This window comes from Hyposmocoma kahamanoa, unplaced genomic scaffold (genome assembly GCF_003589595.1).
Source record: "Hyposmocoma kahamanoa isolate Upper Pololo Valley unplaced genomic scaffold, ASM358959v1 220, whole genome shotgun sequence".
Classification (NCBI taxonomy): Eukaryota; Metazoa; Arthropoda; class Insecta; order Lepidoptera; family Cosmopterigidae; genus Hyposmocoma; species Hyposmocoma kahamanoa.
The window spans coordinates 447,104-461,464 of record NW_020653740.1 but is presented as its reverse complement, the minus strand read 5'-3'; the positions used below and the strand labels follow the sequence as shown (position 1 = coordinate 461,464).

At 35.9% G+C, this 14,361-nt stretch overlaps 2 protein-coding genes across 3 annotated transcripts in view; one reads left to right on the top strand and one right to left on the bottom strand.

Annotated features, from left to right (window-relative positions):
• LOC113228067 overlaps nt 1-14,361 on the bottom strand; it is a 67,085-nt gene that overhangs the window by 11,247 nt on the left and 41,477 nt on the right. For both annotated transcript variants that reach the window (XM_026461207.1, XM_026461208.1), the window contains exon 7: nt 1,526-1,693. In XM_026461207.1, coding sequence (XP_026316992.1) covers nt 1,526-1,693 — 168 coding nt within the window. The remainder of the gene's footprint in view (nt 1-1,525; nt 1,694-14,361) is intronic.
• LOC113228068 lies at nt 5,329-6,050 on the top strand. The gene has a single exon (XM_026461209.1). It carries the CDS (start codon nt 5,329-5,331, stop codon nt 5,725-5,727), a length of 399 nt encoding a protein of 132 aa, XP_026316994.1. The 3' UTR covers nt 5,728-6,050.

Below are 14,361 nucleotides of genomic sequence, written 5' to 3'. Positions count from 1 at the left end.
ACAACCCAGCCAGCCTCCTTCCATAATATGTGCCACCCATCATGTTTTTAAACTGGTCTCACACATACATTGCCCGCGAATTTGACATTTAGTCTACCCATATGTATATTTATTTATAAACAAGTAAAGCAAAATTTTAGCAGAAGTAGAGCTCCTTGTGAAAGAGTTCGCTCAGGGAAGTACTGCCACTTTACCTATTTCTGCCGCCAAGCAGTAATATCCGCATTACTGTGTTCCGGTTTTGAAGCTTCCGATGCTGGTGAAATTACAGGCACATGGGACTTGTCAACTTATGTCTCAGGGTCTGCCTCAAATCTTTGCGATTTAAAGATCTGAGTGGCGCTGCAACTGTTATGGACAGGCGTGTTGCTTGCCATTAGGCGCATGACTTGTTCGTCCCGTCAATTGATATTATAAAAAAAGACTATGTGGTTAACTATAAACTCAAAAATGTTACTATTGTCACCGATCAACTCAAGTACGTAAAATTTATGTGTTACCCTCGAGCAATGACAGATTTACATCCCCGTAAGCGTCATTCAAGCGCAAAATGGCTAAATGTTTACTCACTGGATTAATATCCACCTCAATTGAGCGTAACATGCGTGTTATGTAACATGTACATTTTAACATGATCGCATCAAACGGTTTCCTTAAGAAATTAACGGTATTTAATAAAGCTGCCATAAGTACCTAACTACCTACAAAGGCAGCTTTACGAGAATACTAACAATTTATAGGTAATCATTCGCTTAGTAGACTTTGAATATGTATTTAGTTAAACACTGTAAAGACAAATCGAATCTTCTGCGTGTAATCAACTAAGTATACAACATGATTACTACAAAGTGGTAGCAGACTTGATAATCGACCTTGAATATTTAAATATTTTCGTAACCGAGTAATTTAACAGAATGATAAGTGTTAAAAATATTTAAATATTTTTATTTTAAATTATTGGCAGATGTCATTACGAGCAACTTCCGCGTCTTAACCACGTTGTTGCTAGTGTACTCGTTATGTTGTAAATTGCTTGCTAACGGAATATTTTTTACACTCAAAGTTTTTTGACTCTTACAACTACTTAACTGTTATAGATGTGGGCTTCATTAAATTAATGTAAGCATATAACTTATTTTAGTTAGTAGCTAATTCTGTTTTGAAGTGTAGATTGAGTCTTTATCCGATAAGCTTTTTTAAGATAAGAAATCTCTCGATCACTTCAAAGGCAAAAGATACTGTTATTGTGAATTAAACATGTTTGTAAATCATAAATAAATATTAGACAACATCACACGTTATATGTTTACTATGAGTTTTCGAAACAGAGTTCAAGTTTTTATCCTAATAAGTAATTGTTATTATATATTTCTTGACTCTACATAACTCCTACAGAGAAAATATAAATTATATTTGTAGCTTATGGAATTTAGCTGCTACAATGTATCAGGTTAACAAAGATTTCAAATTATTTACACGAAATCCAGATTAATACAATAATGGGAAATAATAAGTTGTAACTTGCCTCGTTGTGATCCTGTGAGTGGGGTGGTGGTGGTGGTGGGGCAAAGGGTCCCATACCCTCAGGCGGGGGCGGCATGTTGTGGGGAGCGGGGATGGCGATGACCCGTTGAACGTGGATGCGCATCTCGCGAGGGGCACTCATCTGCTCCTCTGAGGAATCCCATGGCATCTAAAACAAACAAACAATATAACTAAATCGGAAAACAAATTAAAAAGAAATAATAATGTGCCAAACAACCACAACAATTGCCTGGTATCAAACTAGGTAATTTCCTGTACCATGAGTACCTACCAGAGCAACAGAATTCACTCCGGGGCACCCAGAACACCCAGACCAGAGCCAATTTAGATAAGCTCATTTCCCTAATTATTGCAGAAATAGAACCGAGTCTCATCCAATGACTTCAGTACAAACTGTAAGTACATATAAAATGTTGTCATTTTAATCCTTGATACTACTAACGAGCCACCCTTGTATAAGGCAATCATTCCACCGTAAGAATGCAATAAAATCACTACAAAGTTGACCGTAGGTTACAAGAGGAAGACTATCAAAGAGATAAAAATAAAACGCAACAATTAACCTCATATAAGACACAAATAGATAGACTAAACAAGATTTTCCTTGTGATTTCTGACGTATTCGAACTCTAAGCACTAGTAACAAGTGATAATAAATAACTATCAATAAAGGCACGCAAACGATGATAAGTAAATTAGCATTGTAGGATCAAATTACGACCGAAGAACAAAGGATAATAGAGGTTCAATCGTGTCAGGCATAAATAATGCCTGCGAGTTGCGCAAACACACCGAGAGCATCACCTCATAGGAGATGAAGACCGGTGATCAGGAAGCAATGACCGCTGACACACGAGGACGAGCGGCCATTGCGCACCCACTCTGCAAAACAAAGCCGACGAACTCTCTCGCACATCTTACTTCATACCAATGTGTCAAAAATATCACCCATACAAAAATAGCAATAATGATTTAGAAAATCTTTTCTTAGTGTAGAAACCAATCCAACATTAAGCTAACAAAAAAGAATCGTTTAAAAATATTCACACAATTTCACGTGAACTGTGTACCGGTATCACACGCTTCAAATTAAAAGAATTTAAAAAACGACAACAAAAACCCGTTCAGGTGGATGAACAAAGAAGTCTTAGCATCGGGTTTGGTAACGAATATTAATATTCTACCGATGATGTTGTAGTTAATGCGGAACGATACAAAACGCGGAAGAGGTGACTCTCGCGCATTGTCCATGCGTCCTTGGGCAGGTGTCTTTAATGCGCATTGTATAGACCCATTAGAATCTGTCATGTTGAGCCTGGGAGCGAACATGTTACGCCGTGGCTACATGCCTTTGTCAGATGTAATTGCGACCATTTAATCTGATGCCTAGAACCAGTTGTGACTACTTTTTCAAGAAGAGTAATTGAATTAATTACGTGATTGGTTTTGCTCACGATTTCATATATTGATTTCTGTCTGTCTACCTCTTTAGTGGTCAATATTATTATTAACAATATTATTTTAGTGGCAGTAGAGCTCCTTGCGAGAGAGTTCGTCCAGGGAAGTCCTGCCACCTTGCCTATTTCTGTCGCCAAGCAGTAATGTCAGCATTACTGTGTTGCGGTTTTGAAGGATAAGGGTGCTTATGAAATTACAGGCACTTAGGCCTTATCAACTTAGGTCTCAAAGTGACAGGCGCACTGACAGTGCCCCTCAGATCTTTGCGATTTAAAATTCTGAGTGGCACTGCAACCGTTATGGACAGGTGTGTAGTACTACATCAGGCGCACGACTTGTTCGTCCCGTCACGTGATATTATAAAAAAAATCTTATTTCATTTTATTAATAACATAGTAAATAAAAAAATCTATACATTTTTAAGTATTTTGAACTGTCACAGAATAAATAGGTTTTGGTAATAATTTCTACAAGCACTTAGAATAAATTCGTTTATCGGCTCTATATTCTACCAACACAAACTCAATTTAATTGCCGCCGTAAGTGTCGTTAAAGAATTTAATCCTTCACAAATCAAATATTTTGGAGGAGCGCACCAGTGCTTGGCGACATTAATGAAATTCGGTAAGGAGTGGCTGGCCCTCGCGCATCGACTACCTCAGCCCACTTGTAAGATATATATACATTCGGTTCTATTCGATCACAATTTTCGTTTACTTGCATTCACTTCCATAATAACTGATTACGTAATTTCCGATGTAGTTAGTAACTTGTAATAGTAGATGTACAATGACATTGAAATAAAATTTATTTTCAGTTACATAATTTACAAAAAATAAAAAAGAACAAAACAATATCGTTCACTGTTTCTTGGTAATTATTTTTACATCTAAATATACACTAAATCCGTGAATAGAAACACGAGTTGCAATATCCTACTACTTTCGGCGCTTTAAACCTTGAATAGTAATAAACATTAATTACTAGTATTCTATTCGGAAGTGACAATCGGAAATATAGCAAGGTGTCACAAAGTTTACATCATTACTACTTGGACGTTCTTCAAAAAATATTTAGAATAATATCCACCCTAGTTGTTCGCTTTTTCATATTGTGAGCTTCTATGCTTTCACTACGCTACTTTCTGTGCATATGTGGTTTGTCGTGTATCACTTAATTAAAGGACTAAGCTCGATGTAATACGTAATCACCAAAGCAAGAGTGATTTCGGAAGGTTAGCAGCTCAATGGTTTCCTGTATTCTGGTTTTCTGTAATGTTTTGGCGATGACCTCGAATTTTCGGTTCCGGATAAACAAGGTAGGCTTCGACTTTCTATTTTAATATTAAATAGCTCTGAAATTGTTTATTCCTATATAAATATCATATCGTACATATACCATAAAATAATTTACTCCACAGAATCGTACAAACTATGTTATATTTCATTTTCAACTAAAGCTAAATTTACTAGACCGAAATTGTTACCACAATCTCTTTCACTCTCTCAGTTGCAAAAGAATGCCATTAGATATAGTCTACAAATTTGACCAAATAAAGTCATATAAAGTGTCTGTTTACCTGTGGCAAAAGGGCAAACGCGGTTTACTTTAAAGAAACAAACATGACTAACAAATTGTGGTACAGTATGTAAATCTGAAGTAGTTTAAATATAGTCCTTGAAGAAGTCGTGTTCTAAGCTGTAAATAGGCAATTTGAGGTAGTTATATGCACCGTGCACAAATTAAAGTAAAGCCTTCAACGTGTAATGAAAACTTTTGTAATATTTTTTAACTAAAACAGACATAATTTGTAATAGAAAAACTAAAACGCCATTGCCGTCTCAATAAAGTCTCGACTTAATTTTGGAGCTGTTAGCGAGATGTTAGCTTCTAATAAATGACTTGATCAAATAGTAATATTTACGCAAATAATTATGATCGTATCAGACATATGTATGCATCACTAGAAACTAGGTGTTAGTTATATAATCTATGCTCCTAGCACCCAGCAGGTGGTCACCTTGCAATCTTGAAACACCAGGCAATGTCGGTTAATATAAGTAGAACGAGGTTCATGAACGTTCGTAGCCACCGGTGCATCAAATTATGTGAGTAACCGCAACACAGCAATTGCATACGAGCCTGCTGCTTTACACGAAGGGCCCCAAATCGCACCTGCATCTCAGCTATCAAGTTCAAGCGCAATCCATGATACCAAACCACAAAAAATAACAACTGAAATTGGGAACGAATGGTATCGATCGCTCGCATATATAAAATGTGTGTAGTACGCGCGCGGCTCAAACAGTCGAGAATCATCGCATCATGCACGCGTATCTCGCGATCGCCCTCGCGCTTGTAGCGCCCGCGCTTACATCGCCCCATGACCGTGTCGGGTACGAGAGGGAAATAGATGCCACCAGTTACAACCAAGTTCCGAAACTCCTGGATTACGTGTTTAACGAGGAATACCTCAGCGCACAGAAAAATCGGGCGAAATTAGTAACAAAACTCAGACCGGAAGGTGAAGCAGTGGTAGATGATAACGTGCTTCTGGAATCCAATGTTGTGTTTATTCGTCCAGCGAAGAGACGAGTGGCGAATGAAGCTGGAGAGGAATTAGTGCGACGGCGGCGTGGATACAACCTGGAGAACGTAAATGTGCCTGCGAGGTACCCGTATCTCCCAGTGCCGAGCTACTATCGCTTCCGCCGCTGGGGATAGTGGCCGATGCGCCGGCGCCTATGCCGCCTCGCAAGTCTGCCTCAAATGTCAAGGCTGCGCTAATGCTCTGCGGATCCCACCGCACCCGGAGCGCAACTCACATGTACATGTGTGCAACTCTGATAGACTGTACTTACTTAGTTGTTATTATATTTATACGAAGTGGCTGTGATCGAACGCTCAGTTTACGCCGTTGTAGTACGGTTTGATAGCAACGATTGACAGAGTACATACCAACATAAAAAAAACGAATAAAATATAAATTAGTTGAAATGTAATTAGCAATAGTTAGAGGTAAAATTAATGAAGATGAAATGTAAAGATTTAAATTATACGATTTTTTTTAAATAATTGTATTTGTTTCTATCAAGCCTTTTTCCGTTGCTTAAATGTTTGTTTATAATTAAAGAACCTAACGCGTCTCATTAATAACAGGAAATAATAAGTCTAAAAATGTTTAATGTATCTATTAACTGATCTAACTACAATGTCAAATGCAATAAAATACGCACAGAGTGACATATTGTAATGGACATAGTGTATGGTGTATATTGAATTATGCTACTAGGCCGCAGCCACAGTTTACAAGAGGTGGCCTAGAGGCCCCGTCTTCGTCATTTGCATGGCCACTATCAGTACAACAACCCTGAAACATGTGGTTGGTTACGCATAATAAAATTGTTTACAGTTGTTCAAATACATACAATAAACCTGTGCTTTTATTCCATTACATGTGAGCATAGCTTTGTTATGATAGGCCATCCTTCTCAACTTGTAAATAATTTTGGAAAAAGGATAACGACGTTTTTTAAATATGTATATTTGGAAGATTTACTTAAAGCCGTTGACATCAGGGTTTCATTCAAGGAGATGTGTGCGAGCGCGTGCAGCCTGCACTTTGGGATATTACTGCAATTAGACACTATCATGTCGTAATGAGAACAATGAAATATAATGAATGCAAGTTTAAAATGCAGTTGGCACAATTGGTGTCACGAGAGCCTGTTGTTAGGCATTCAAGCAAGGATTAGTGGTTAGTAATTGTCAGTTACGGCACAATGGTTATAACTTTTCTAGTAAACTATTGCATCAACTAGTGATACCGATAAGAGACGATGGGCTGTAATTAAAAAAGAATTTTAAAACATCTGAATGTCAACAGCCAATTAATGTCCTGCAGGACTCTTAAAGGCAAGACGGGATTGCTATAGTTTTTTTTACAAATAAAGAGTACGTCTATGACTAACAGATAGCAATTTTATACAATATTATCTACTTCAACTTGTTATTTTGATTACTAAAACAAAACGTGTTTGTCTTGAAACCACAAGTTATTTATAATAAGACGTTATTATAAAAAAGAGCCATTAAAAATCACTATCGTAGCGTAGTCGATTTAACATGCGCGTTTTGTTTAAGCATGCGCAAATTATTTCCTAAGCGTTTTCCGTTGTACAATATTGATGGTTAGACAATTCCACGTCCAGTAAATGTTTAGAATCTACTTCCGCACAAGTCCTGATTTCACTATCCAAGGTGACCGATTCTATCTAGCAAATCGAAAAAACAATATGGCGAACAATGCTATGTAATAATAAATGTAGTAATAAGCAAAAACTTGGAATATTTTTTGTCGAGAATAATTTAGACTACAGAAAAACAAACCGCGCCGTTAGCGAACTATAAGAGAGAGAAACAAAAAAATAAAAGCAGACAATACCAACCAGAGTACAAAAATACTTTTATTTGATATATCAATGTTAATCAATGTGCCAGATAGTCACACCAATCACATAGTCTAAAACTGGGGAACTATTTTAGTACAACAAAGGTCTCTTGTATCTTACCATTTTTGCGGCCAAGCAGTATTATGAGCATTGCCGTGTTTCAGTTTTGAAGGGTACTGGTGAAATTACAGGCACATGAGAATTGTCAACTAACGTCCCACATTAGCGGACGCAGTGGCAGTGTGATCTCTGCGATTTAAAGCTCTGGGTGGCACTGCAACTGTGATGGACATACTTGTCGCTTACCGCCAGATTTACAACTTATTCGTCCCGTCACTAATCATAAACGAGGGAATTCAATGTATGAGTACTAAATCAGAATTAATTTAGAAAAGTTCATCTCCTACCGGGAATCGAATGCGGTACCTCCTCATCCTCCGCCCAAAGTGCAAACAGTTAGTCCACTGAGGTCGTCAATGTGTAAGCAAATTACACTTGAAAATGTAAAATCAAATATCATTTAACAACTTATTCGTACGATAAAAATGAGGGGTTGCTCTGTTGAACATTCGTTAACATTTAACATTTTCAATATCGTAGTCATCATAGGCATAAAAAAGCTCAAATAAGCGGAAATTGTATTTTGCACAAACTTTTTGTTTTACAGCAGTTTTAAATGTTTTAAAGGGCAAATTTAGATAGAATTAAAAATTTAAAAGAATCATCAACGAGATTTTGCTTTATTTTATTTCAAAATCAGGATTTAATCGTGTATAAAACGTGTCTTATTTGCCTCGACAGACGTTTGGGCCGATACGTTTAAGTCCCGAATTTGAAATCAAATAATGTGTGAAAATCGACAATGTAAATATCCTATTATAAAATTTTATACATTTCAACACCTAAATATTTAGGAAATGAAACTATTTTCCGGATTTAAATCGCGTATATCTGTTTTTTCAAACAAACCGACGTTTCGGGCCCTTTACAGGTCGCATGGTAACGGTTGACTGAGGTGGTACAGTCTTCAACCAGTTATGTCTAATATTGATGCAAACCACTCTATTTTTTCACTATAGTTACAATAGTTATTACTTAAATACCTTATTTTTAATTTTACAAAGAAACATTCCAATGTACGCTACATTATGTTTTATAAATTATTTTATTGAATGAATTTTTATTAAGTTCAATTTATTATTAATTAATAATAGAAATTAGAATAAACTAAAACATATTAATTAGTACTGAAGTCTTATGTCTGTTTGGGATTTTCCATTAGAGAAAATACTGGATCCCAAACTGGTGGTACGGAGAAACCATCTTCCCTGTTGAAATTAGGATGTTTTTTAATTTCAATGGCCTCTCGCAGCATCCTGGGTAGATAACGGACTTCTTTTGCAAGGACCTGGGGTTTGTCAAACTTCATTGAATGTGTAGGTTTATCCATGACATGCTCGCAGACTGCAGACTTGTTTACGCGACGGTATTTGACATCAGCTATATGTTCTTTGACGCGGGTACAAATACTTCGCTTTGTTTGTCCAATATAAGAGAGACCGCACTCACAGTCAAGCTAGTAAATTCCTGCATCCTGTAAGGGGATGTTACATTTCACGGGTCTCAGGAACTGAGAAATCTTCCTCAGGGGCTTGAAATAGATCTCGATAGATGCGCGCCTGAGGACTCTTCCGATCTTGTCTGTAACACCTCTCACGTAAGGTAAGATGGCAGGTCTTCGCTCGACTGTTGGTGGTTTCACACGTGGCCTGCGGCATTGGCGTGGAATCTTCAACTTATTCGCATGTAGTTTAAATCCGGAAAATAGTTTCATTTCCTATGTGTAATAATCGCGAAAACCTAAGAACTCGATACATAAATATTTTTTTACTTTGTGGAAACAACTATCAAGAACCATTAGTTTATTTTTCCTTGTGTTAATATTTAATATAGCGTTATTTTTCATGATAAGTATAATATTCTTCCTAGCATAAAGTCTCATAAATCTACTTTAACCCTACTGTAAGTATGTTAATTTATTTCAACTTATCTCTCAAATACACTCTGGAGCGCAGATTGTAAATTGCTCTAGCAGCACGCCTCTGCAGAACAATTCTATTATTGTCGGCGACATTTCCCAAAAGCACAATGTTGTATACCATCAAACTGTGGAAATAGCTAAAATATCAATCTAGACGTTTCTACGTTTGAACGTAATAACATTTTTTTACTTAAGTTTTACTGAGAGTGGTAGCAATCAAGTACATCTCTGATATTAGTTTAAACAAGGGGAATATCATTATTAATACAAAAATCAAACACAAAGAAAAATTCCCTCGATCCGGCTGGACTCGAAACAGCGACCTCGCCACATCGCTCTCCCAACTGAGCTACGGAAAGAAGCAGCAGACCTTACAAATTTATCTATGTGCTTGTTGCAGATCTTTATTTTTGAAGAGGAATAGTATTTGCTCTGTTTCATGAGATCACGCAATACACGATCATTAGTAATTTAAAAACACAGTAAGAAAAAATATAATCAGTTATAGAATGAATAACTTTGACGGAAAGTGACTTTGGTGGCAGACGAATGAAAGACGGCTTGGGATTCGAAATTGGAAAGTCAGTCATAAACTTTTCGAATACTTTAACAAATTTTATGTGTTTTTACCATTTGATAATTGATTCTTAATTGAATATTCAAGTTACGAGGTCAACTCTTCCAGTTCCTTTGTTTATAATGTTCAAATTCGTCTTCACTACATCCGTGCTGTTACATATTTAATTATTTTTAAATATTAACTGCAACACAAACCTTTTTAATATTTTGGAACATCTTCTAAAAAACCGTGAAAACTGTCAATAATAAATAAAGTTTGATATAATTTATTTATTAAATCATTTTATTAATAATGTTCATAACGAGATTCACACGAAGGTCGATGTTTACCGAGGTCATTTTGAAAGCTATTAATAGCAATTAAATATCTAAAGATACTGAATTAATTTCAATGGTAATAAAATTAGCTACTATCCTCGCGAAAATGTAAAAATACCTATATTATTGTATAATAATAATAATAGGTATATACCTAATTTTGATATGTACATGGAAATAGATATGCACGCATTTTTATGTATAGGTAGCTTTCCCGATTCTGAAATAAGTGTACAATGACACCGACACTTGGAAAATTTCTTATACAGGGTGTAAGATAAGTAAAAACTTTATTTTGCGTTACCAAGTGACGGGACGAACAAGTCGTGCTCCTGGCGGTAATCAACACTCCTGTCTATATACAGCACTGAGTTGCACTGCAACTGTTATGACAGTGCAGTGCTTTAAATCTGAGGGGTACTGCCACTGCGCCCTAAACCCTGACACATAAGTTGGCAAGTCCCATGTGCCTGCATTTCACCAGCACCCTTGCCCTCCAAAATTTTTAGAAAAATAACACACAATACGTACTAAAGTAATAAGTTTACTGAATACAGCAGGAGGTATTCAAAAACTTTCTACTTCAAACCCTACAGTGAATAGATGTTTTAGTAACACAGAAAGGTTATTGAACAAGAACCTCGAAAGCAGAAAACACAAAAGTTGCCCGTCACATTTCAGTGAATAAGTTTTAATACACATTACAATGAAAATAAATCAAAGGATAATATTATTTGATCCTCAAATAAGTAATTGATCCATTGTAAATGTGCACTTTTTTAAATAAACGATACTTTTATATATATATCGTTCAGTCTATATATTACTGGATCTACGGATAAATTATAAATGAACTGCATTTAAGGTAACACTGTTATTATGTTTGAGCTCACGAAATTAACATTTGGTGTTAAAAATGTTTGGTCTTTTCTTTTAACGATTGATGACATTTATAACCAATATATCTTTTGATATTGATCTCCTAATAAATCTTGATTGCTTGGTTGTGTCCTGTATTCAGTAGATTAGGTTAATACATATTAGGTTTATATCAAAAATCAGCATGAGCCGAGCGAGCGAAGCGAGCACGACGCGGCAGCGGCCGGCGAGTTTCAGAAGACAATTCGCTTGCGTTCCGAACATGTTTTCAGATCAAATTATATTATAATGACCTAATATAATATTAGTATACAAATACAATCAACATTTACTTAGTTATAAATAAGTATTTACTTTTTTTTTTAATGCTCATTTGTCTTAGGTTTGAGGCCCAACATAAACCTATATATAAAAATATATCAAAAATGTTTTTGCGTAGCTCAGAACAGATTAAAATATCTATCGATTTAATTTATTATATGTCTCAGAGAAAAAGAATCAATCATTAAAAAAAATTACCGTTTAAATTTTTTTGCCTGCTGTTTTCGCAAATTCAAAAAGATCATTTAAATACATGCCATAAATAAACTTAAAATTGAAAGCACTCCTTATTGAAAACACCACGTATTGATTTGTTGCAGAAAACGTAGTTGCAGCATAAATGGTTACCGTAATCATTTACGAAAGAACCCAACAACAGGAACGTGTACCTCCACCTTTGGTCTCCTTAACAATAAAACGTAAACCGTTAACTCTTATCGACTCATTATTTTCAAATTTCTCTTCGTTTAATACACACGTACAGCTGTATGAATTTTTAACTCTATGCGATCGTTATTTAGGACAGTTCCTTCAGTCAAAATTTTGCCATCGGATGCACTATTTGAAATACACATGTAAAGTTTCAAAAAACAGGTTCTGGCAACGGTAATTTAGTCCATTGGATGGTCGCGCTGGTTTGTGTGAATTTTTTGATGACCCGTGTGCAAATCGAATCGGAAAACATACATATTGCCAATAATGCACGAGTGTTCGTACACACCAAGTTCCCATCACAATTTTTAAAACAAATAATTTTGGAATCATTCTTAACTATTATAAAAACAGAAGACAGGAAATACTAAGGAATACAAAGGCAACCTTGACTGTAAGTTGAATGTAATGAAACCCGCATTTCACGAAAAGCGACCTTCGCCTTCGTTTAAAACGAATCTCTTGTATAACCACGCTAACTAGGTACTAACGAATATTTCAATTCGTCACTCAGGAAGAAAGCTGGGAAACTGATTTATATGTATATATATATGTAGTTCCGAAAAAACAGTAGTTGCAATTACAAAGTGTAACAATCGCTAAAACCTAAGTTTATTTTAATTTCATGATCATTTTACATTGAGATATTCTAGTTATTATCCGGGAATAAATCCAGAGTACGCGAAACTATTAAGTGAAGAAGACAAACCAGTCTCTTAATCAAGAAATCAACCAACCCAGACCAGCAAAACCTTTACAATAACAAAATTTAGTAAATAAGTCTAGAAACGTACATTCCAGACTACCATAGAAACAATTATTACATAAAAAATATGTATATTGAAAGATTGCTTCGAACACACTGAGGCGCCGTCAAACATGTTCATGTACAAAATCAACGTCATGCACCGTTAGCTGTCTGGAAAAGATGAATAATTATTTTAGTGGTCGACCTACTGACACCCACTCGTACCTAATTGTCTTATGTGCACTCACGATTCTGTACCGCTACTTACAAATAACAAGTCGCCTCTGTTGGCTCTCCAGCTTTATTGGCAATCTCTGGGCCGACCGCCCGCGCCTGCTGCCGCTTGTTCAAATAGAATAATCCGCTCGAGAACAAAGAAAGTGGTGCCCCATCATCACACACTCATACGGTGAATTTGGGTAAATAGCTTACTGGGCGCGATCGAGTATTCTCTTTGTTTGCACTAATAAGAAGTGAAAACTTTCTACTTGTCATCGTCCCAAAGATTTAGAATGTTTGGCCTCCATACAGCCCATTACTCCGAGACGTTCAACAAATGAGATGTTTAATGAACTGATTTTCGGGATAAATTACGCATTTGCTGATTGTGATTAACATCCCATAATGCAATTAATCAAACTGAGTTTTGGTATGGACAAACGATAATATTATAAAACACTTTGTTTGAAAAGGTGCTAAATTAAATTCTAGTTTCGGATCATTGATGTAGACAACGATGATACTTAATTACTATTCTTTTCGCTCTACAACTGTAACAAGGACATAACAATGAAGTGCTGGCACATCGAGCGTGACGGCGGCGTAATATTCCAAACAACATGTTTATTGCAAACGCAATGTACAGTGAAAATATCAATAATGGACTTGTCATAATGCTTTATGTCGTGCAGAACCTATGGTGAGATGAGAGACGATTAACGACAGCCGACAACGAGCAATAAAAACATCGGGTCAAACCCAAGACATCAACGCCGTCGGCGCCAACCAATAGTCGTGATCTCGTTAATTGAGGCATCTTTGGGCGCTATACATAAACTACTTACACGTGTATACAGGGAAAAATTTCGCAACACTTATTTGGCGTCTTTAATCGTAACTACGTATAATCTTAAAATATACTGATTATTTGGGAGTCCGCAATATAGATAAAGATATGAAGGCGAGATTTTCTATTTCACAGTTTTTTGTGCTCAAGTTAATTTATTATTTTAATTTGCAACAAAACGTGTGTCTACCTTCATTACTGGAAACACGCACCAATCTACGAAATGTGCTAGTCCTGGTAAAATTTCGGATTTAGCCCCTTGCAATGAATGCAATATGTATTCTTAATATTTATGATACGACGAGCACTCTTTTAAATTTTTCATAATAACATTCCTTTACTTGTAAGCAATGTGACCGCATTTTTATATTTCGACTGCCGCAACAAACAGTATCGAAACTGCAAAATCTAAATTTTTTTAAGCATCAATTGTAAGAGTATATTATATACTATTAGAAAAATATACGGTTTGGTTAAAAAAAATCATATTAAGGGAAGTTTTATATTGAATACTATCAGTTTC